A 22,324-nucleotide genomic window follows, 5' to 3' on the forward strand; every position below is an offset into this window, starting at 1 on the left:
GTTATGGCTTGAGCTCTGCTTTTATTTTACTGCACCACAGTTTGGATTTGATCTGTGGACCACAGGACTGCCCTTGGCCATCTCTTTCTGTAAGAAAGGACACTGGCCAGGCACGGTGGCTCATGCCTATAATCCCAGCACTTTGGGAGGCCAAGGCAGGTGGATCATGAGGTCAAGAGATCAAGACCATCCTGGTCAACATGGTGAAACCCCATCTCTACTAAAAATGCAAATATTACCTGAGCATGGTGACACATGCCTGTAGTCCCAGCTACTCAGGAGGCTGAGGCAGGAGAATTGCTTGAATCCAGGAGGTGGAGGTTGCGGTAAGCTGAGATCGCGCCATTGCACTCCAGCCTGGGTAACAAGAGTGAAACTCCATCTTAAAAAAAAAAAAAGAAAAAGAAAGGACCCTGAGTGATCAACATCCAGTGTTTCACACCTGGAAAATGAGGTGGAAAAGGAGAAAGGGCCCCATGTGAACAGCACCCCACCTGGAAAAATGACATAAAACAAGGGAATTCAGCCCATGACATGAGAGGTTGTTGGGTTCACATATTATTGAGTGATCAGGGAGGAGTTTAGATGAGTTCACCTCTACAAACAGGTATTGAGTGCCAGGTATGGTGTCATCAATGATAGAAGGAAATCAAAGATATATGTTTTATATCTTTGTGACCAACATGTCTGCTCCTGCTTCAGAACGATGCCAATCCCCGACTTTCTAGGATTCCCACTAATTTTGTCTACTGCCCATGTGGGAAGTGAGCTGAGGCTTGTCAAGAGGATTTTAGCTTATATGGTCCAAAAAATAGAAAGATTTCTTTAGAAAACACCAATTCCCTAATTAAATTGACTAGTTAATCCATACAAGAGAAATAAACCACTAAAAAATAAACTGAGTGAAAGAAAACAAATAATTACTAGAAGTAAGTTTGTGGGCATCTGCATGGAAACAAGCCTGAAGAAATAGTGAGAGCGGATTTGCCTGACAGTATGACACTCGACTGCTTCTTCCAAATATTCAAAATAATTATTTTGGAATAAGACTAACTAGCAGAGATATCTTACAAGACAGTTCATACTGGACATGTATTCAAAAGGGTGTCTCTCTGAACTGACCCACTAATTTATTTATAAATCAAACCCCCTAACCTTCCTCCTCCCTGGCCCACTTTTTTTTAAATAAAGTAATATGATTTCAGCTGGGCACAGTGGCTCATGACTTGTAATCCCAGCACTTGGGAAGCCAAGGGGGGTGTCGATCACTTGAGGTCAGGAGTTCGACCAGCCTGGACAACATGTGAAATCCTGTCTCTACCAAAAATACACAAGTTGGCCTGGTGTGGTGGTGCACACCTGTTATCCCAGCTAGTCAGGAGGCTGAGGCACGAGAATCACTTGAGCCCAGGAGGTGGAGGGTGCAGTGAGCCTAGATTGCACCACTGCACTCTAGCCTGGGAGACAGAGTGAGACCCTGCCACAAAAAAAAGAAGAAAAAAAAAAGTAATACAATTTGGATTTGGGTATTAAAAAAAAAAATTCCTCTGAAGACCCAAAGTTTCTGAGAAATACTTACCGAAACAGGACGCATCACACTTGTGCAGTATAAAGCTTTCAAGAGCTTGCCCTTGATTTTAGCTCTTTTAGGTTAAACATTCCCATGACTTTTCTATTCAGCTAACAAGTGAACTTATTCCCTTACTCGATACAATTCCTACCTACACATTGGGACAAAGCCTCAAAGCCCAAAGGAGAGAGCCAATTGGCCCTAAAAATGCCTTGTGCACTCTGATGCCAAGGTGCCAAGAGTATGAAGCGACAGACCAGCCATAAGAGATAGCCGCCTAGACTTTTGTCTTTGAAGGCTGCCAAAATCGGGTCCCTTCTCTCGGGAGTATCTCCCTCCTCCCAAACTTCACTTGAGACTCTCATCATTACAACTGTCAGCTGCAAAATGTTTGCAGTTGCTCTCCACTTGTGCATTAGCATAAAGCAGCTTGCTTTATTGGGTTAATTCAAAAGAGTTATCAAGGACTTACTGTGCGGCTGTAGGCACTAGAAGGACAGTAAAGAACAAATGATAAAAATCTGTCTTCCTGAAACTTACATTCTGGTAGAGGAGACTTTCAAGAAACAAGCTAAAGAAACAAAATATGCAGTACACTAAACAATACATGCTCAAGAGAAGAGAAAATGAAGCAGGCAAGGGGAATACACACTGTGGTGGGCTGGGTAGGAAAGGTTAGAATTTTAAGATTAAGTGGTCACACATAATCAGGCAGAGAGTATGTGCCTAAAGGGGTAGCCAGGGCAAAATCAGATGGAGTAAGAGAAAGGTGGTTAGCATATTTTAATAAGCCCTGAAGTGGAGAGGAAACCCTACAGGAAGGGGGACAAAGATTGAATATAGACCCCTGAAGACAAACGCAGATTTCACATTTTGCCAAGACCTGTCCTTTGAGTTGAGGATAGCACAACAGATGTTCTCCCTTCGTAGCCAAAGAACCAGGCTCTGCTGCTAAAACTCTCAGGCAGTTCATCGGACCGAGGGAACACACACACACACACACACACACACACACACCCCACCCCACCCCACCCCCCCACCCCCGCTTAATGCCGAGAGGAAGCGGTACTAATCCAGAGTGGAGGACTGGCCTGGGAAACCCGGCAGAGAGAGGAGTTGTCCTAAAGAACACACCAGAAGCCCCTCCAACCCCAGACACTGATAAAACCCAGCCTCCTCCCAAGCCAATCTGTAAACCCAGGACGCACCATCGAGCGCACAGACACATCCCCGGGGTGCAGGGAGGAGAGGGGCCGGAGCTTAACCGTTAGGGCCCGAACCCCAGGACTCCAGAGGCAGGGTGGGTGCAGCGCGCGAGAAACGCCGTTTTTCGCTCCAGGCGCCGGCGGGCGGTGGCGAGAGCAGGTTCCGGGGGCCGGAGGGTGGGCTGCGGGCGGGAATGGCTCGCGGGCATCCCGGTCGCCAGCCCAGTGCATGCAACAGGGGGCTGAGCGCGAGCGGGTACCTCGAGGTACTGGAGCGGGACCGGGGAGCAGGAACAGGAACAAAGTTCCGGAGACCAGTGGGCCTCGGGCCGACCCGCGCGCCCCCGGCCCAAACGTTCAGCTCCCGCTCCCTAGACCCGCGCGGACCCTGCCCCTCCGAAGGTAGCCGGTTCCAGCGGCGAACCCGCAAAGTCCGCGCAGCCACCCGCTCGGCCCTTTCCCGCCAGGTGCGTGGGTCCAGGAGAGAAAGAAAGCGCGGCGGTGGCGGTGGCGGTGGCGGTGGCGACGCGCAGTCCCACTCACCATGATCCGCAGCGGCTGTGGCGCGGCAACCCAGGCGGGCGGCGATGCACTGTCCAGGGTAGCCAGGTCCCTCTGCCCGGCGCTGTCTCGGCGCCCGCGCCTCCCCGCCCCCTCGGGCTCGCGCCGCCGCCGTGCAGCGCACGGATCCTCGGGGCCGTTTCGTCCCCGCCCCCTCGCCCACAGAGGCCTCGCGGGCCGCCCCGCCTGGAGGGCGCGCGGCGGGAGGGGCTCAGGGCTAGCGAGGCGGCGCCCTCTTTCCCTGCGGCGCCGCGCGCCCCCTCCTAGGCGATCCGCCTCGCTCTCGCGGCTGCGGCGCTCCCTGGCGGCCGGGAGGTGATTTGCAGGCCCAGCCGGCGTCGGTTGCGCGTGGCGGCTCAACGTTCGCGGAACCCCACGAGGACCCACCACCTGCCCGGATGGGCGGCTGCTGCCGCGGGAGGAGTAGCGTGCAGGGCAGGCACGCTGGTCCTGCTTCCAGTTGGGTTTCGTGGGTTTGAAGCACACGTTAGGAGGAAATGGCTCTGTTCGTGCAGTTTTGCGGGGTCTGGTTTTCTTAGGTTTAGGGGATGGAGTGGGTTTCTCTGGGGGTGCGGTGGGGAGCGGATCAGTTTGGATACCGGCCCATGGCAGGAGGCACCGTCCCCCTCCCGGTCCGACCCGGGGCTTCCAGCTGACGCCACCGACGGTGAGCGCACTGTGAACAGAACGGTACACTTCTAGTTACTTTATTTTTGTGTGGGGCCCAAGTGAAAGACGTGGGAAGAATTGGACTTCCCTGAGTATTACATGAACTTTCCTCCATTTCACCCTTAAACTTGGGAAGTTGGTGGCTCCCTTCTGTATCCACAGCATTTCGGGAGACTGAGGCGGGCTGATCACTTGAGGTCAGGAGTTCGGGAGCAGCCTGGGCAACATGGCAAAACCCTATCTCTTAAATCAAAAATACAAAATATTAGCCGTATGTGGTGGTGCGCGTGCCTGTGATCCCAGCCACTCGGGAGGCTGAGGTGGGAGGAGCGCCTGAGCCCGGGAGGTCGAGGCTGCTGTGAGCTGAGATCGTGCTACTGCACTCCAGCCTGGGCGACAGAATAAGACCCTGTCTAAAAAAAAAGAAAAAAAGAGGTGATTATTGGGGTTGAGAACAGCATGTGTGGATGTGCACGGAGGTACCTGCCCCATGCACTTTGCATCCCACACCTTGGGTGGTGTGGGCGCCCTTGCAGAGTTTTGTGCGGTAGCAGAGTGACATAGGTACCAGGGCTCAATCTTAACTGTGATACAATCACCTAATATATAGTTTCCTAATGGAGAGTTTTTAAATGTTATATAGAAGTTCCCATAGCTGAAGTGGTCAGCGTTATGCACGTTTGTTTATAAAAGGTAGATGACTTTATGACCATGAACAGGTAGATTAACCTGGTCTGATAAAGCCTCGGGAGACAGCTCTGCCACATACTGGGTGTGTGGTATTGGGTTGATTACCTAAACTCTCTGTGCTCCAGTGTCCTGATCTAAAAATTCAGAATAAAATAGCGCTTACATGACATGTGGCTGTTAGGGTTAAATTAATATCGCTAAAATGCTAGAAAAATATCTTGATACCGAAGTACTAGTTATTGATTTGTTATCAATTTTGAGAATCAGAAAGTGATATTCTATTTAATGCTGGTGTATTTTTATAAAAAGTGTGACCCAAATCAAAGATACAATTTGATTTCAGCTTCACTTACTTTGTTCACTCAGCAAAGCTTTCAATACCTACTATGTGCTAGGCATTTTGGGAAGAGCTAGGGTTACAGTGATGAAGAAACACAGTCCCTGTTAAGAGTTTTCAGAACCTATGATGATCTATGTTATGATATTTAGAGACTTGAAGGAAATTCACACAAATAGTCCTCAACTATTGTTTTTCCTTGGATAACAGTATTATGGAATGATTTTCTTCTTCTTCTTGCTCTTCTCTTTTTCTGGGGGGGTTCCACTCTGTCACAGAAGCTGGAGTGCAGTGGCTAGATCTTGGCTCACTGCAACCTCCGCCTCCTGGGTTCAAGAGATTCTCCTGCCTCAGCCTCCTGAGTACCTGGGATTGTAGGCGCCCATTACCAGGCCTGGCTAATTTTTGTATTTTTAGTAGAGATAGGGTTCGTCAGCCTGGTCGGTCTCAAACTTCTGACCTTGTGATCTGCCTGTCTCAGCCTCCCAAAGTGCTGGGATTGCAGGCATGAGTCACCGTACCCAACCTTTGGTTTTATTATTTTTTAAAGCTTGTTTTTATTGTCTATTTTACATGTGTTATACTTTGAAAGCTATATAAAAGTCACTTCCAAGTGTTTTGGATATTGAATGATAAAAACTCTGGACCTGAATTTCATTGTATCACTAATCCAATGCAGTAGAATGTGAATTCTTAATTTAGACAGTGATTTTTAGACATTATTGTGTATAAATAGCACCAGAGGGTTTAATACAATACAAGCATACCTGAGATCCATCAAGATGATCTCAGGTACAGACCAAGAATATGAATTTTTTTTTCAGTTTTGCTTTTAGATTAATATTTGCTATCAGTTTCACATCACAGGAATTCAAAAGGAGTATCTACTTCATTCTAGAGGCATCTGTGACCCTGCATAAAGCATAATGGAGTCTCTGTGGGTCTCGAAGTGGTGAAACCTCCATTCCCCAGGAATATGGATTTTGAACAAGCACCTCAAATGATGCTGGTACAGACAGGCAGTCCATGAACCATTATTTTGAGAAACTTAATTCCATTATCCATTCAGGGAAATCTTTAGTCTCTTTAACAACATAAAAGGAAGAAAACAATTTTTAGGTGACAACGGACCTTCAAGAACCCTGCTGCTGTTGCTTGCAAGAATTGTATCATTGATGTCATCTAGACCTTGCAAAGCACACCAGTTAAACATGGGGAAGGAATTCTTTTTTTTTTTTGAGATGGAGTCCCACTCTGTCACCAGGCTGGAGTGCAGTGGCCTGATCTCGGCTCACTGCAACCTCCACCTCCCAGGTTCAAGCAATTTTCCTGCCTCAGCCTCTTGAGTAGCTAGGACTACAGGTGTGTGCCACCACACCCAGCTAATTTTTGTATTTTTAGTAGGGACAGGGTTTCACCATGTTGGCCAGGATGGTCTCAATCTCTTGACCTCGTGATCCACCCACCTTGGCCTCTCAAAGTGCTGGGATTACAGACATGAGCCTCCATGCCCGGCTGGGAAGGAATTCTTAAACTTTGAATTATCCCTGTACTTCCACATTACCATTTAGCCTAATAATCATTATTTTACCTCTATTCTGTAAAAACACATGTAAATCCATGAGGCCAGAAGGAGATCTAAAAAGTCATCTATATCTTATCTTTTTCTTGAAATATTATTTTATGGCTTTCCCTATCACTACAACAAAGGAACAAATGAGACAGCAAATGCCAGAGGGTCTTTTCCCCACCAATATTTTATTAGATAGAAAAAGGAAGTGGTGTCCGGGCTTAGTGGCTCATGCCTGTAATCACAACATTTTGGGAGGCCAATGTGGGCGGATGACGAGGTGAGGAGTTCGAGACCAGCCTCATGGTGAAACACCATCTCTACTGAAAATACAAAAATTAGCCTAGCTGGGCATGGTGGCAAGCACCTGTAATCCCAGCTATCAGGAGACTGAGGCAGGAGAATCGTTTGAACTTGGGAGGTGGAGGTTGCAGTGAGCTGAGAATGCACCATTGCACTCCAGCCTAGGAGACAGGGTGAGATTCCATCTCAAGAAAGAAAAGAAAGAAAAAAAGAAGAGGTTCTACCTGTATAAACACAGGACTGGAAAGGTACCTTAACCAAACATAACTGTGAAAGGGTCTTCACTGGATATAACATGAATTCCCACTTATTGATCAGTGAAAAAGTTAACATGCCATCACTTACATGATTTTATAGTATTTAATGTCATCGTTCCCTTGTATGGATTACCCAAAAGCTTGAATCTGCTTATGTTTCTTTAGCTGTACTCAAGCCCATATTGAGCGTGTGTCCAATAACAGACTAATTGTGTTTGGTACTTACATGGAGGTGGTGCTATATAAAGTGATCATTAGCATAATCTAAGAATCTGAAACCAAAAAATAGACATCAAACTGATTCTCTTTCTCTCCCTCTGTCACATATCTTAGATTTTGTAGGTGAAGAAAGTGTGTCTCAGAGGAGTTAGAGAAGACCAGTTAATAGATGACAATGCTATGGCCTGGAACTCCCATTTGGATCCTGGGTCTCCTATCTCACTCAGCCTGGGTGAGTTTTCTGTGTCTCTACTGCCTCTCCAGTGCTAGTCTGCCAGCCCTCATCACAATTGTGAAGTAGGTAAGCTTTGTTTTGGGGAGTTTAATCTCCTTTTAGTGTGGTTCTCTTCTGAAGCATCCCTTTTGATATGCCTAGCATCTTTCTGTTTTATCTTGAGAAAAATTCTCACTTATAATGTATTGTGACTTTAAATCAATCTATTACATTTCTTAAAGTATTTGTACTTTTAGGGCAGTTGTAGAAACAGACTCTGGAAATCACATCCTTTCCTTGGCCATGTGCTCTGCTTTGTGTAAAGAAAGCTCTGCACCTGTGTGAGTTTAGAAATGAAAAATAATAAGATAAAGAGTAAAGAGCAAGCCCAAATGAAGGCACGTTGACTCTGGAAATCACATCCTCTTTTGCTAGAATGAGAGTAATGTAAATAAGAGACTAGACTAGCAACTCAGAATGAATCATTTTGAAGTCTATGATTTTCTAGCCTGTAGTTAAAACATGGTCAGAAATAGCTGAGGTGTAGCAAATGATTTTTACAACATTATGTAAAGTTGGGTTTTTTTTTGAGATGAGATCTATTTTTTTTTTTTTTTTTGAGCCTGAGTCTTGCTGTGTCACCCAGGCTAGAGTGCAGTGGCACAGTCTCAGCTCACTACAACCTCCCCCCTCCTGGGTTCAAGTGATTCTCCTGCTTCAGCCTCCCAAATAGCTGGGATTACAGGTGCATGCCACCATGCCCAGCTAAGTTTTGTATCTTAGTAGAGATGGGGTTTCCCCGTGTTAGCCAAACTAGTCTCAAACTCCTGACCTCAAGGGATCCACCATTTTTGACCTCGCAAAGTGCTGGGATTACAGGCGAGAGCCACCATGGCTGGCCAAGATGGGATTCCCTTATGTCGACCAGGTCGGGGGGCCCTAGTTTATTCGGCATGCAGTCACGTGGTCCTCAAAGTTACTCAGAAAATCTGAAAGGAAAAGAGACCTCAGAGAAGCATCAGGGGTGACCTCACCTGCAGCAAATCATTTCCAGTGTCTCTGCAGGGCTGAGGCTCTGAGCGGGTGCAGGACAGGGTCCCACACATTGCACATGGCCTCCCCACACTCACACTGCCTGGTGAGCATTTTCAGGAGGACCAACAGCCCCTTCAGGTCCCATCTGCCCATGTTAATCATGCTGAAGGGTTCCCAGGAGGATCCTGAAGTCCTGGGTACCAGACTGTGCTGAAGTCACAGTGGTGGGGGTGTGGTCCCCAAAGCACCTGGGGGGGGCACTTGTGCTGCTGGGTTCCTGGCTGTCTAGTGTGGCATTGGTCTTTCTGCTGTGAATGGTTTCCCCTTTTTGATAACAGCAGCACAAAGCAGTACCCCTCAGAGGCATGACAGAGGAATGAGCCTTCAGCCAGGCCCAGGTTGAAGGGGTGCTTTGAAATAGGCAGGTGTCCTGGGTGTGAGGAGAGGGTTGATGGCAAGACCCAGCAGCCCCAAGGGATGGAGGGGGTGATGGGAATGGGGACTTTCATAAGGCAGGTTCCAGCTTCCCAGGAACCCGGTGTTTCTGTGCCAGGCAGTGAATCTGTTGGTACAGACAACCATCAGCACCCATCAGGGAGCTTCCTCATGGGTCCCTAGGGAGCCTGAGGAAGGTCCAGGAGGCACCGCCCTCGTGCATGGCTGGGGCCCAGTGTGCACAGCCTTGAACATGCAGTGACCCTGCCCACTACTGATGCTGGCCAGGGATGGTACTGGAGTTCCACCATTCAGATAAGATTCTCCATCCCCAATAAAGAGCAGGACCAGGAAGCACGAAGCAGGCTGGGGAAAGGATGGTAGTGTTGTGGGGCCCTTGTCTCCCCAGTGTGCTGCTGGCCTTAAAATCCACTTTGGGGGCGAGGCTCCCCCAGGTGTGAATACTGACTCTCCCTCCACCCAATGCCAGTTTGCAACCCCAGGGAGAAGGTATCTGTGGGCCCCACTTGAGCTCCCTAAGAGCCCCTGTGAGTCCGTCCCTCTGCCAAGCAGCTGTGCCCCCTCTGGAAGTGGCACCACCAATACCATCACCTGAAGTGGAAAATTCTGGCTTACTCTTCAGCCTGTGACTATGACATCACCATTACTTTTGGCCTCACCCCCCACCCCCTTTGACCTTTACTAATAGGTTCTGGCCAACTAAGGATCATTATCTGATTTGAGGTTGTTGTGGAAACCAGCTGGGGCAGCTTTGAGCTATTGAGAAGCGGTGGGCCCGTGGGGCATTTAGACTATACTTCAAATCTGATTCCCAGTCCAGCACTCCCACCCCCAGCAGCTCCCATTTATCTGTCCACTTGCCAAGAAAGGGCCCAGGGCAGCGTGCGGGGCTCAGGGAGGGAGAGCAAGGCTCAGGTACATACTGGGATTCATAACTCATATTTACGCTGAATGTTAGGAGTTAAATTCAATGAAAGAGTCTTAGAAAACATATCCTAGTTTTCAAAGCAACATATATCCAAATGTTAAAATCTGTATGCATTGGCATACAGAATAACCATACTTTATTAAGAATTTTAGAAAGAAAGATAAATGGAGGGCCAGTGAAACCAGTTATTTAATTTATGCTCACATTTCATAAATTCACTGTGAGGTGTGAACTTTCTCAATGCACTGCCATGTATCAACAACTTTCAGAGTCAATCATGGGTAGCTGTATGGACCTCACCTAGCAGTAGAGGAAAGCAAAATCCAAGACACAGATTTTAGTAAGGTCTAGAAAGTGCCTGATCCAGCCGGGCACAGTAGTGGCTCAGACCTGTAATCCCAGAACTTTGGGAGGTCGAGGCTGGTGGATTGCTGAGCTCAGGAGGTTTAGACTATCCTGGCAACATGGCAAAACCCCGTCATGTTGCCACCATAGCTAGGTAAAATACAGAAATTAGCTGGCTGTGGTGGCACCCATCTGTAATCCCAGCTACTCAAGAGGCCAAGGTGGGAGGATGACTTCAGCCTGGGAGGCAGAGGTTGCAGTGAGCTGAGATGGCAGCACTGCACTCCAGCCTGGGTTACAGAGTGACACCCTGGAAAGAGAAGAAAGAAAAGGGAAGGGAAGGGAGGGGGAAGGGAGGGAAGAAGAGGGGAGGGGAGCAGAGGAGAGGATGTGTTTGGTGACGGTTCCCAACTCTGTGAATGTTCTAAAATGTACTAAAAAATCCTGAACTGTATGCTTTAGGTGTGTGAATTGCATGGTATGTGAATGACCTTGACACAGATGTGATTAAAAACAACAGAAATCAGCTAGAGGTGCATGGTGGCTGCCCTTAGACTTGGCCAGTGTGTTTGCTTGCCACAGTCTCCACCTCCCCGTTACTCCCTGACACTGCACCTTGGGGCCAGGTCCGTTTAGCACAGCACTTCCAGCTGTGTTCCTCACACCCCGCTGCCTCCCCTCACTGACTTTACACCTATCCTGCCCTAGAGGAAGTTAATTTAGTGACAGTCTATGTGAAGATAGTCAGTAGGTGCAAAAAGCCAATGAAAGGTGCCCTGGGTGTGTTTCTGGATGGAGACTGTGGGACATGGTCACTGCAAAGGTGAACTCTGACTTTGGCCTTTCCTGGAGCCAGGAAGTCATTTCCTGCTGCTGTGAGCTTTCGAGGGCTACCTCCATGAACCAGGCAAAGCCAAGAGCAAACCCGAGTATCAGGATGGCAGGAGACCCACAGTCAGGGCACCTCTAGCCCATCCACAGTGCTGCACCATCTGAGTCCCCACCACACACCAAGCACCGGATCAACCCAGGCCTCGCTGGGTCCGGGGAAAGTCTCCGAAGCTGGCCTGACTGCAACACTCCTCAATCACCAGGAACCACCCCTTTTAACAGAGGAAAGCAGGTCTTGGGCTTACAGCATCTCAAAGGCTACCGCACAACAATGGTTTAATGACATGCTGGGGTGGGTGTCACTGCCACTGTTGTATCAAACCAATGAGCTTTGGGCTGCCTTGGATTGATGACTTAGAGAGGGTCTGTTACACTTTCCGTAGTAAGAGCTCCCTTCTAAAGTAAGTTCTGTGTTTGTGATTGCATCATAACCCATCATGCAGATATGCAGACGTGTCTGAGTGTTTGTTTGTTCTTAATCTTTTCATTCTATTCTTCCCTATATTTTTGAAAGAACAAAAACATTTTGACCATTCAAACACTCTGATTAGAAAAGAACGGCGAAAGTACAAATGAAGACATAAAAATAATCAGCCAGCCTCCCTGTCAACATGGGGAAATAGAAAAAGTGAGACTAGAATAAGATATTGGAAAGCAGAACACTAAATTCTTCCATGCCACGAGCACAGATAAGTCAACACTTGCAAGAATAGGGAGAGGGTCAAGAAATCAACCTGGGGAAACAGAGAAAGGTGCAACCTCTTTACAAGCAATTTTCTTGATTGTTGTTAAGAGTGCTGCTTATGTAATAATATTTTTATTTTAATGGAAAGATTGACAGAAAGGAAACCATTAGGTAACAGTGTGGGTAGTTTGTGGACATGGAATGAAAATCATAAAGGTAACCTGGGTGCGGAGGGTCACACCGGTAATGCCAGCACTTTGCGAGGCCAGGGCGGGTGGATCCCTTGAGCCCAGGAGTTCGAGACCAGCTGGGCAACATTGTGAGACCCCATCTCTACAAAAAAATACAAAAATTAGCCAGGTGTAGTGGTGTGCGCAGCCAGGTGGTGGTAGTCACAGCTACTCTGGAGGCTGAGTTGGGAGGATTACTTAAACCCAGGAGGTCAAGGCTGCAGTAAGCTATGATCCTGCCACTGCACTCCAGCCCAGGCAACAGAGTGAGACCCTGTCTCAAAAATAAAAAAAATTACAAAGGTAGCATGAAAATGACTAAAGTTGCAGAATAAATGAGAGACTCTAACAGCTTTGCTAGTTATACCTGATGACATTAAGTGACAGCTTTTAAAACACCAATCTATGAACATCACAATGGCCCAGAGGAAGAATGAAAATCACCCTGGGGACCAATGACCCAAACTTACCATGGTGATGGCCCTGGTTTCCTGGTAGGCCATCTTGATGTCGTCCACAGCACTGGTATTGAGGACGAAGTCACCTGAGTCTTTCCTGAAGTGGAGTTCCACTGGCAGGAGGCAGATTCAGGGAGAGTTGGGCTGTGTCTTGGAGAGTGAGGGGGTCCCCTGGTGGGTCTTACCCAGGCAGCTGGCAGGGCATGGGCTGTATCTGGAAGCCAAGACGGTCCTAGATGGTCACCTCTTCCAGGCTCACCCTCACATCCTCTACCAGGATGAGCTCTGTGGAGACCGATGAAGGCACTGGAGGGTCATGCTGAAGGGCAAGGGCAAGGCCATGAGATGCAGGAGGCCACAGGACACCCACGGACCAATACCAGGTCATCCTCCAGGCTGCCCTTCAAAAAGAACAGGCCCAGAAGCCCCAGGGCCTGGCCTTGCTCCCAGCCACAAGCCTGATAAGCCCCTGGTGCTCCTGAGCCCCGTGGAATGGCCAAGGCCTATTTGAGGCCTCCCATCAGGCCCCCAAGGTGGAGTCAGTTACCGACTCCTGCACTCCAGACCCAGGATGCATTGGCAGCAGTCCCACTTAGGTGCCTCCCCACCCTACCAGGCCCCAGTGGTGGGTGACTCTCACACACACCCTGCCCTTCAAGACCTCACAGCAAAGGGCCAGCTTCAGAGCATGTGGCAGACACCACTCCAGGCAGGGACAGGAAGGCCACTCTCGGCCAGGCTAGGCAGTGTGGGTGGGTCCCCTGGAAGAGTGGCCAAGCCTGGCTCGCAAGAGAACAAGGACAGCCTTCATGCCCTAGGGCGGCACATGACCCACAGAGCTCTGCTTCCTGCCTCGTGTCACACAAGGGAGCCACCCAGATCCGAGGTCCCCAGGGAGTCGCGTGTTTGAGCACCTCCTCGGGTCCACAGTTGTGCCAGGCGTTCAGGGTGCAGCAGCTGCCCTCAGGGAGAGGCAACTCCAATGCACATATGGAAGAGCAGGAGCAGGCCAAGTGTGGTGGCTCTCACCTGGAATCCCAGCACTTTGGGAAGCCAAGGTGGGAGGATCACTTGAGCCCAGGGGTTCATGACCAGCCTGGCCAACATGGCAAAACACATCTCCACTAAAAATACAAAAAATGAGCTGGGTGTGGTGGTGCATGCCTGTAATCCCAGATTCTCAGGAAGCTGAGGCAGGAGAATCACTTGAACCAAGGCAGCGGAGGTTGCAGTGAGCTGAGATCATGCCATTGTACTCTGGCCTGGGTGACAGAGTGAGACTCTGTCTTGGGGGAAAAAAAAAAAAAAGGAAAATAAGTGCAGAATCCTGGGGAGAACATGTCAGGGTGTTCAGGCTCCAGGCAGAAGGCTATGACACCCCCCCATTGCTGACCAAGGGATTCCTAGTGCCAGTGAGGGCTGAGCCAACAGGGACAGGCACAGGTGTGCCCCTTCAGGGGCCATCTCCCTCCAGACCAACCTCCTGAGTGCTGCCCTCATGGGCCTCAGTCTCTTCCAAATCTTGCTCCCCAGGAGGCAATAAAAGCACCTCATCCTGGCATTTAGGAACCCTGGGAATCCAGCCCCACTTTCTCCTTCCAGCCTATGCCTGCTGCCTCCACCTAAATGTAGAAGGACCTACATTTCCTGGTGGCCATGCCCTCTGTGGGGTGGCTGTCATCCATGCAGGGTTATTCCTGGGGAGCCCTTCCCTTCCACCCTCCAGTGCACCTACGGGGCCCCTACTATTTATAGCAGCACCTCCACCTGGGGCAGAGTCAGGCTGTGAGGGCTGTGGCCCTGCGAGGGGCTCAGAACTATTCCACAACCCCAGTGCTGGAATACAGGCTCAGCCTCTGTCCTGGGACTTGAGTGCTCCCAACCTGGCCCCTGTCACTCGTTCAGACTAGCGCATCCCTCCAGAGAGCAACCCTCAGTCATCCTGGGCCTTTGCAGAGGCTACCCTCCTGCCCTTGTCTCTACTCACTTAGGCGACCCCTCCTCACACCGCAGGGCTCAGCCCACTGGCCTCCAGAAAGCCCCACTTCTTCCCTCACCAGTGCTGACCTGAGGCCCAGGCCACTCTTTGGCCCCCACTTCACCTGGTGCTTCTCACGCTGAAGGAGCTTCATGTCTGGGGGGGGGCCTTCTTGAAGAGGCTATGGGCTCATGGAGGGTAGGGTATGTCTGTTTATTCTCTGTCCATTACATAATCTCAACCACATGAGGAAGGAAAAACCCTACAAGGAAAGGAAAATATTCTCTCCCTTCTCAATGGTTCAACCATTGAGAGATGAAAGAAAAGGAATTAAATATGTTGCATGTAGACATTAGGAGATCTTCAAAATCCAAAAGCTATTTCAGATTTTGAAATAACAAATGATTGAAAACCACCATGGCACGTTAAACCTATGTAACAAACCTGCACAATCTACACGTGTACCCCAGAACTTAAGAGTACAATAAATATAGAAAAAGAAACTACAAATGAAAATGCTGTTGAAGCGTTGTACCAGTTTAAATAGCTGGGAAACAAAATATCAATCTCTATAATCCATCTAGACAAAAGCACTTACTTTTTAAAAGAGGAAGATGTTTTGGGGACCAAAAGAGAGAAAACCTCTGTGAAAGATCCCCAGCCATGATTGGCCCTGCTTTGCTCTGAGCTCATGAAAAGCCTTTGTGATGTCATAACAGACAGGCCTATATAAGGCCCTGGCTGGGTCATGGTTTTTGGTCTGAGAAATCCCTGGAAGCTTTTTTGGTGACCTGTGGACTCAGACCAGCTTAGCGATTACGAGTTGTTTGGCGGGGTGGGGGGAGTTTTTGTGGGAGGGGCATTGTTGTGTTTTTTAGTTAGTATAGTTAATATAGTTGGTACTGTTTCTTAGCATTTTAGTGTTCTTTGGGATAGTTAGTATTGTTAATATTTTAGCGTAGTCCATAGAGTTAGAGTAGTTATTTGTATATAGTTAGTGTAGACAAAGTAGGCACCATGAGGCAGGGCTTGGCCTCCACCTCACCTGCCCTGCGGCCACCTTATTATCAAATACTAAACTTTATAGGCCGTGGTGCCTTTGGGGAGGTCACGCTGGCCCGCCACTTAATGACTGGCATCCGGGTGGCGGTGAAAACAATCAACAGAACCAGCTTCCTCTCTAGCCACAGAGAGATGACTGTTTTACAGTCGGTCCACCACGGCAACATCATTAACCTTTACCAAATGATTAACAGCAGAGAGGCGTGCCATTTCGTTATGGAGTATGCCGCAGGAGGAAGCCTGGCCAACTGGCTTGACCACCACATAGTGGAGGAGGAGGAGGCCCGAGGCAAGTTCCAACAAATGCTGTCCGCCGTGAGCTACCTCCACCGCCGAAGCATCGCTCACCGAGATCTTAAACCTGACAACATGTTGTTAGATGGCAACGGGAACATAAAAATTGCAGATTTTGGATCAGCCATAACTTTTTATGAGGGGCAGAGGCTGAGAGCAGGTCATGGGACCCTCCCCTACATGGCCCCAGAACTCTTTGGGGCCCAGGGCTATGAATGTCCCGCCATGGACATATGGAGCCTAGGCGTCACGTTATACCAGATGGTGTCCAACAGTCTGCCCTTCTTCGCAGTGAGTCGTTTCCAACTGATATCCCTCATTCTATCTGGCCAGTATGTTATTCGGCACTATTTCTCAGAAGGCCTAAAAAGCCTAATTAAAAACCTTTTAATATCTAATCCCAATGAGCGGCCGACAGCAGACAAAGTCTTGAGGGACCCGTGGGTGAACAACGGTCAGGACTTGCCTCCAGCGACGTATGAAGAGCCGATTGAAGACCACCCGAACTGTGAGACCATAAGGCTCTTGGTGGCCATGGGATTGAAGCCAGAAAACATCGTAAAGGCAATTGAAGGCCACGTCTTTAATTATCCCATGGCCACCTACCGTATTGTAGATGGAGAAAAAAAGCCATCCATTACCACTCCACAGTCTCTTGCTCCTGGGGATCCTACATGTTTAGTCACTGAGATTTCCAGTTCACCTGCCGGCCTTCACAGGAAGTCAGACCCCCAGCATGCCCCCACGGCCTCCCTGACCATCGAGCGCAATTGTGGAGATGTAGAAAACTTGGCACGGCAAGCCCTCCAGTGTGACCGTGTGGCCTCCTCCACTGTAAGCGCCATAGGCGGTGGTGGTGCTTTAGAAACCTTGGCAGAGCAAGCCCCCCAGCGTGACCTCGTGTCTGCAGCCTCCAGCAAGTGCTCCACCGGCAGTGAAAATTTAGAAACTTTGGCTCAACCAGCCCTCCCGCATAACCTCACGGCCGCCTCCACCCAGATCACCACCCAGAGCACCGTGGCTCAACAACCAGCACACGAAGGCAGCGTCCTCCAAGCTGGGCAGCCCGAGGCTGTGTTGGCCCGGCCAAGAAGAGGCTGGAGCTGCCGCAGGGCTGCCCGAAGGTGCATTGCCATAATAAGGAGATGCTGTTGCTGCCTCTGTCCACCCAAGAGGCAGAGTAAGAGGGCCCACCCAAGAGAAAAAGTAAGTAGGTGGGCGGTGAAGCCGCACTTCTTGCATTTTACTATATTTATTCTGTCTTTATTAGTATTGTTTTAATTGGCAAATCTCCGGGGCCGGAGAGTGGCAGAGGGAGGGAATGGGGGGGTATTGGTCAAAGGACCAAAGTCTAGACAGGAGGAAGAGGTTTTGACTCTAGTGCACAGCAGGGTGACCAGAGTCAATAAGAATGTATTGCATTTTGCAAAACATGTTCATGTCAAATGTCTCTGCATTTAGATTGGAGAGGACGAAGGCCCGAAACCTGAGATGCCCAGGAGCAACGTTGGAGCCTGCAGCACTTTATATAAAAAAATATAAAAATAAATGTATCATTCTGATAAATGACCATTTCTTGCTTCTTGCAAATTTTGTAGTAGCATTGGAAAGGTGGCACGTGGGTTGCAGACACTCTGCTGCTTTGTGCCCTCCCTGCACAGGACCGGGGCTAAGAGAAGGGCAAGGTGTGAGGCAAAGGAAAAGGCAGATTTACTAGCACCTGCCTTAGTTGAAAGAAAAGCGGGGATAATGAAAGGATGGAGGAGGACGTGGAAGAGAGCAAGAAAAAGATATAGCTAAACCAGGGTCTAAACCTGGTCCAGACTGGAGAACAGTCTATAAAGATCATGCAGTTTACCCCCGTGAGCACTGGAGGCTCACTGTCTCACACTACTACTATTGCGGCCATAGGAGTATCAGGTAAAAACGAACAAAACAAACCCTTTTGCCAATCAAAATATGTCACTGGAAGGCAAGAGGTGTGGCACAGGTTCTTATATCTTCCCAGCTGCCCTGTTCCTTTTTTGCAGAGGAATCTGCTCCAAAAACTACAAGTACAAATTACTTTTAAGCCTAAAGAAACAAGACTTTAGATTTTAAGTAACCAAAGACTATGGTATTAGCCTTCACAGTGGCAATTATTTGCTAGGGATATTTCTTACACAAGAAATCATCCCTACCTGCCACCATCCAGTTGAACAATGGTCCAGCATTTACTGCACAAGTTGTCCAGCTCATTGCCGAGTCCCTCAACATCTAGATACTACACATCCCTTACCATCCTCAGTCATCGGGTAAAGTTGAACAGACCAATGGCATCCTCAAAGACCATTTGGCCAAACTTGCTATTGAGGTAAAACTCTCTTGGCTCACACTCCTACCTCTTGCCCTGGCCCATATCCGGGCCACCCCATGGGGGCCAATGGGTCTGAGCCCCTTTGAATTGCTGTACGGCTGGCCTTTCCTGGTTTCCCATAATCTCCCTGCGTGACCGCCACCACTGGCCTCCTACCTTTCGTTTCTCTCTCTCCTGCACCAAGTACTTAGGGAGCATACCGACCGCACTCTCCCTGTGGTTCTGGGACCAGAGGACCCCCACCCGGCAGCACAAACTGTCATTGGTGGAACATCACCTATGGGGGGTGCCCGTACAACTCTTGTGTTATTCACAAGCCGCAGCCTCCAAGCTGTCCCAACCGCATGCTCGCTCACTTCAGCAATGGTTTTTTAGCCCTCAACATCCGTGACCCCAACACAGCCATTAGGATACAGGATACTTGGCTTCCCAAGTGCTGGGATTACAAGTCATGAGCCTCTATGCCCAGCTGAAATCATACTACTTTATTTTAAAAAAAAAAAAAAAGTGGGCCAGGGAGGAGGAAGGTTAGGGGGTTTAATTTAAAATAAATTAGTGGGTCAGTTCAGAGAGACACCCTTTTGAATACATGTCCAGTATGAACTGTCTTGTAAGATATCTCTGCTAGTCTTATTTCAAAATAATTATTTTTTTTTTCAAATTTTCTTTTGTTTTTCTATTTCTATAATGTGGATTTATGGCAGTGGTTTTAAAAGACTTAGACTAGAAAAATGTATTAATTGTAAATAAATTGTTTAATAAAATTTACATGAGTAAGTTTTTGAAAAAGATGTAATTAGAGCTGACTATACAAGTTCAGCAGTTCTGTGGTTACCATTTTCCCAGATAGGTAGCAGAAATTAAATGTGAAAAGGAAAGAAAGTTTGTCTTTGAAATTAATACCAATGAACCAACCAAAGGTCAATGAAAGATACTTTATTGACTTCAATTTGTATTTGTAGGAGATTTTACTGTTAAGATTTCTAGGATTCAAAGTATCCAGCCTTTTTTTCTTTCTGTTCTTTGAAAGTAAGCATTTTCAAGGAGTACAAAATCCATTTTTAAAGCATCAGTTGGGTAAGCTTAATTTTTGGTTCTTCAACAAAGGTTCCATTTAGTTTAGCTTCCTTCAAAACGTTTTAGTCACTTTGACAGGTCCAGGTGCTTTTGTGCTCCAAAAGACAATGTTGAAAATTCGTCAAGTAGATCTGTATTATCTGTCTAGTTATCTTCAGAAAACAGGCCCTGCTGTTTAGGATTAGGTGGATGATCGTCTCCGTTGGACAGTTGGATATGTACCATCTAACTTGATGGGTTTGCATTTCTGGGAATAAACATTGATAAAAGGAAAGAAGCTGCACCAGAAACGTCTTTAATGGCCGGATCTGGTGAAAATATGCCAGCATCAGTAGCTCATCATAATTCTAAAGTTACAAATCCACACGTTTGTAGCTTTTCTTCTTAATTGAATTGGGACATAACTGACTTTGACAATGAACCATTCTAATAAATAGTTTAAATATTAGAGCGCATACTTGTTCTGAAATTTCTGTCACCGTTTAGAACTTGAGATCTGGGGTCATCGTGGCCTTGAATCCTAACACCGACATTTAACTGTGTGACCTTGGGCCTCAGTATTTTATTCTATAAAAGATGTTTAATAAGGTTTTTGGGAGGAACAAATAAGACGGTGCCCTTTATGTGTCTAGCATAGTGCTTGGGGTGCTTAGTAAATATTAACTATTATGATGATGTGTTTCCTTTTTTCTTCCATATCTATGTTTAGTTGAGATACCTCAGAATGATGTCTCTATCCCTTTTGTGATCTTAATATATAACTAATATTGCTGTCCAATAGAAATATAACATAAGCCACATATGTAATTTTCAGTTTTCTACAAATCACGTTAAAAAAGTACAGACAAGTGAAATTAGTTTTAATAATGTTATTTAACCCAGTCCATGCATATATTTCATCATCTAATCAATGCAGAAAAAATGAGATTTTAAATTCTTTTTTTCCCATAGAAAATCTTCAAAATCTAATGTGTATTTGATGCTTAGAGCCCATCTCAGTTCAGGGTACCCATATTTCAGTTGCTCAGTGGTTGCCTGTGGTTAGAGGCAACTGTATTGGACAAACAGCTCTAGATTGCACAGAGCTTCCAAGTTTGCCTCTTAAAGCTCTTAGACCCTTTCCACTAGTGAGAACCTCGCCGCCACCTTAAACCCAGCATTACAAAAAGAAAGCTACTCATCTTTCAGACTCTCTACTCTGTTCCCTTTTGCTGTTAGTAATTCCACCAGCTCTTCAGTCTACTGTCTGAAATCGGATTCGTATTCTCTTTTTTCTTGTATGTTGTTTGTTGTCTAATATTCTCATATTTTTATTTGAAAATATTTTTTTCTTCAGTCTGACTTCATTCTTCCTACTATATATTTGAACATATTTTAAAATCTCTTTCCCTCACCCCTTGAGCCCTGTTTCCAACATTTTTGCCTTATCTACAAATTTCCTTTATTTTTTTTTTCTTATTATACTTTATGTTCTGGAGTACACGTGCAGATCTTGCAGGATTGTTGCTTAGGTACACACAGGCTCTCTCTGAGTCTCTGGGCTCCACATTCTCTCCATTCTTTCCTCAGCCCTTTATAACGTTAGAAATTGTTTCCATTTCATAGGTTATTCCTATCCTTACCTTTCCTTTATCAAATATCCAGAAAAGTCTAATTAGTTTAACTGACAGTTTGACATTAAAATAATTTATTCAAGAGAAGAGGCACAAATGAAGGAGGAAAAACAAGCTGTGGGAAGGGAAGATGAAACCATTCTTTGAGTTTTATATGCCTTTCAGGAAATATCAGAAGGAATCGATTCTAGTAGTCTATAGTACAGTAATTATAGTTAACAATGTATTGTATATTTCAAGATAGCTAGATGAGAATTGTAATATTCCTAACATAAGAAAAGATAAATGTTTGAAGTGATAGATGTTCCAGTTACCCTAACTCGATCATTACATTGTATACATGTACCAAAACGGCACATGTATCCTGGGAAAATGTACAACTATGAGGCATAAATTTAAAAATAGAAATATCATGGAACTGATTAATAATAATCACAATCACCACCCCAAAGCAATGAAACTTGATTTTTTTTTTAAATTGTACTTTAAGCTCTGGGGCACATGTGCACATCCCGCAGGGTTGTTGCATAGGTACACACATACCATGGTGGTTAGCAGTCTCTGTCCCCCTTCGGCTACATCAGGCATTTCTCCCACTGTTTTTCCTCCCCAGCCTCCCTACCCGCCCACTGTCCCTCCCCAGCCCTTCCACCCCCAACCTGCCCCAGTGTGTGATGTTCCCCTCCCTATGCCCATGTGTTCTCATTGTTCAACACCCTCCTATGAGTGAGAACATGTGGTGTTTGGTTTTCTCTTCTTGGGTCAGTTTGCTGAGAATGATGGTTTCCAGATTCATCCATGATGTTTACACAGTGCTTTCTAAGAGACAGGGCACCTTCCTCTGTGCCTGGTGAACAGAGGGACAAAACAAAAGAAAGGCACTGGATGAAGAGTCAAGAAACCTGGGTTCTAGCCCTGGCTTTATTATTTACTAGCTCTATTCCCTTGCTTAAGTTGCTTTGAGACACTGTACACACCTGCTCAATGGGGTATTATATCTGTGGTGAGATTGTTTTGTTAGAATCAAATGGGGCCTCAGTGTTTTTACATTGTCTCTCCTTTGGCTGTGTAGATCTTCCCCTCCGTGCCCCCAGCCTACCCTAATTACTCTAGTAAAACTGGAACCTGCCTTATATTCACACACACAGCTAGATATGTACCACACTTGATCCTCTTACACTGCTTTTTTCCCACAGCACTTATGACCTAGCAGTTTGCTAATTTATGTAACAATTGAAACCATTTAATCATTAATCTCTCTTGATGCATTTAAAATCATCACAATTCAGTTTGGGCATGTTTCAGTAGTATAGCTGCTTCA

The 22,324-nt window shown here is 47.0% G+C and overlaps 1 protein-coding gene and 1 long non-coding RNA gene across 43 annotated transcripts in view; one reads left to right on the plus strand and one right to left on the minus strand.

The window, feature by feature from the left end:
• The window catches only part of LOC144582096 (uncharacterized), a 37,860-nt gene extending 22,614 nt beyond the window's left edge, over positions 1-15,246 (minus strand). For 3 of the 6 annotated variants that reach the window (XR_013533984.1, XR_013533983.1, XR_013533978.1), the window contains exons 1-3: positions 12,636-15,246; positions 3,319-4,418; positions 240-382 (exon numbers count right to left, since the gene is read on the minus strand). This is a non-coding gene — a long non-coding RNA (uncharacterized LOC144582096). Of the gene's footprint in view, positions 1-239; positions 383-3,318; positions 4,419-8,629; positions 12,269-12,635 lie in introns of all 6 variants that reach the window. The other 3 variants (XR_013533979.1, XR_013533982.1, XR_013533980.1) reach the window with 3 other exon arrangements.
• LOC144576474 (serine/threonine-protein kinase MARK2-like) overlaps positions 1-22,324 on the plus strand; it is a 98,283-nt gene that overhangs the window by 29,630 nt on the left and 46,329 nt on the right. For 9 of the 37 annotated variants that reach the window (XM_078368692.1, XM_078368693.1, XM_054254862.2 and 6 more), the window contains exons 1-4: positions 3,741-4,026; positions 7,496-7,678; positions 15,858-17,163; positions 17,419-17,877. In XM_078368692.1, the coding sequence (XP_078224818.1) occupies positions 7,551-7,678; positions 15,858-17,163; positions 17,419-17,499 (1,515 nt within the window). In that variant the 5' untranslated portion in view covers positions 3,741-4,026; positions 7,496-7,550 and the 3' untranslated portion in view covers positions 17,500-17,877. Of the gene's footprint in view, positions 2,871-2,895; positions 3,243-3,740; positions 4,027-7,495; positions 7,683-15,857; positions 17,164-17,418; positions 17,878-22,324 lie in introns of those variants that run through there. The other 28 variants (XM_078368697.1, XM_078368698.1, XM_078368699.1 and 25 more) reach the window with 26 other exon arrangements.

Source organism: Callithrix jacchus, chromosome 4 (assembly GCF_049354715.1).
Source record: "Callithrix jacchus isolate 240 chromosome 4, calJac240_pri, whole genome shotgun sequence".
Taxonomy (NCBI): domain Eukaryota; kingdom Metazoa; phylum Chordata; class Mammalia; order Primates; family Cebidae; genus Callithrix; species Callithrix jacchus.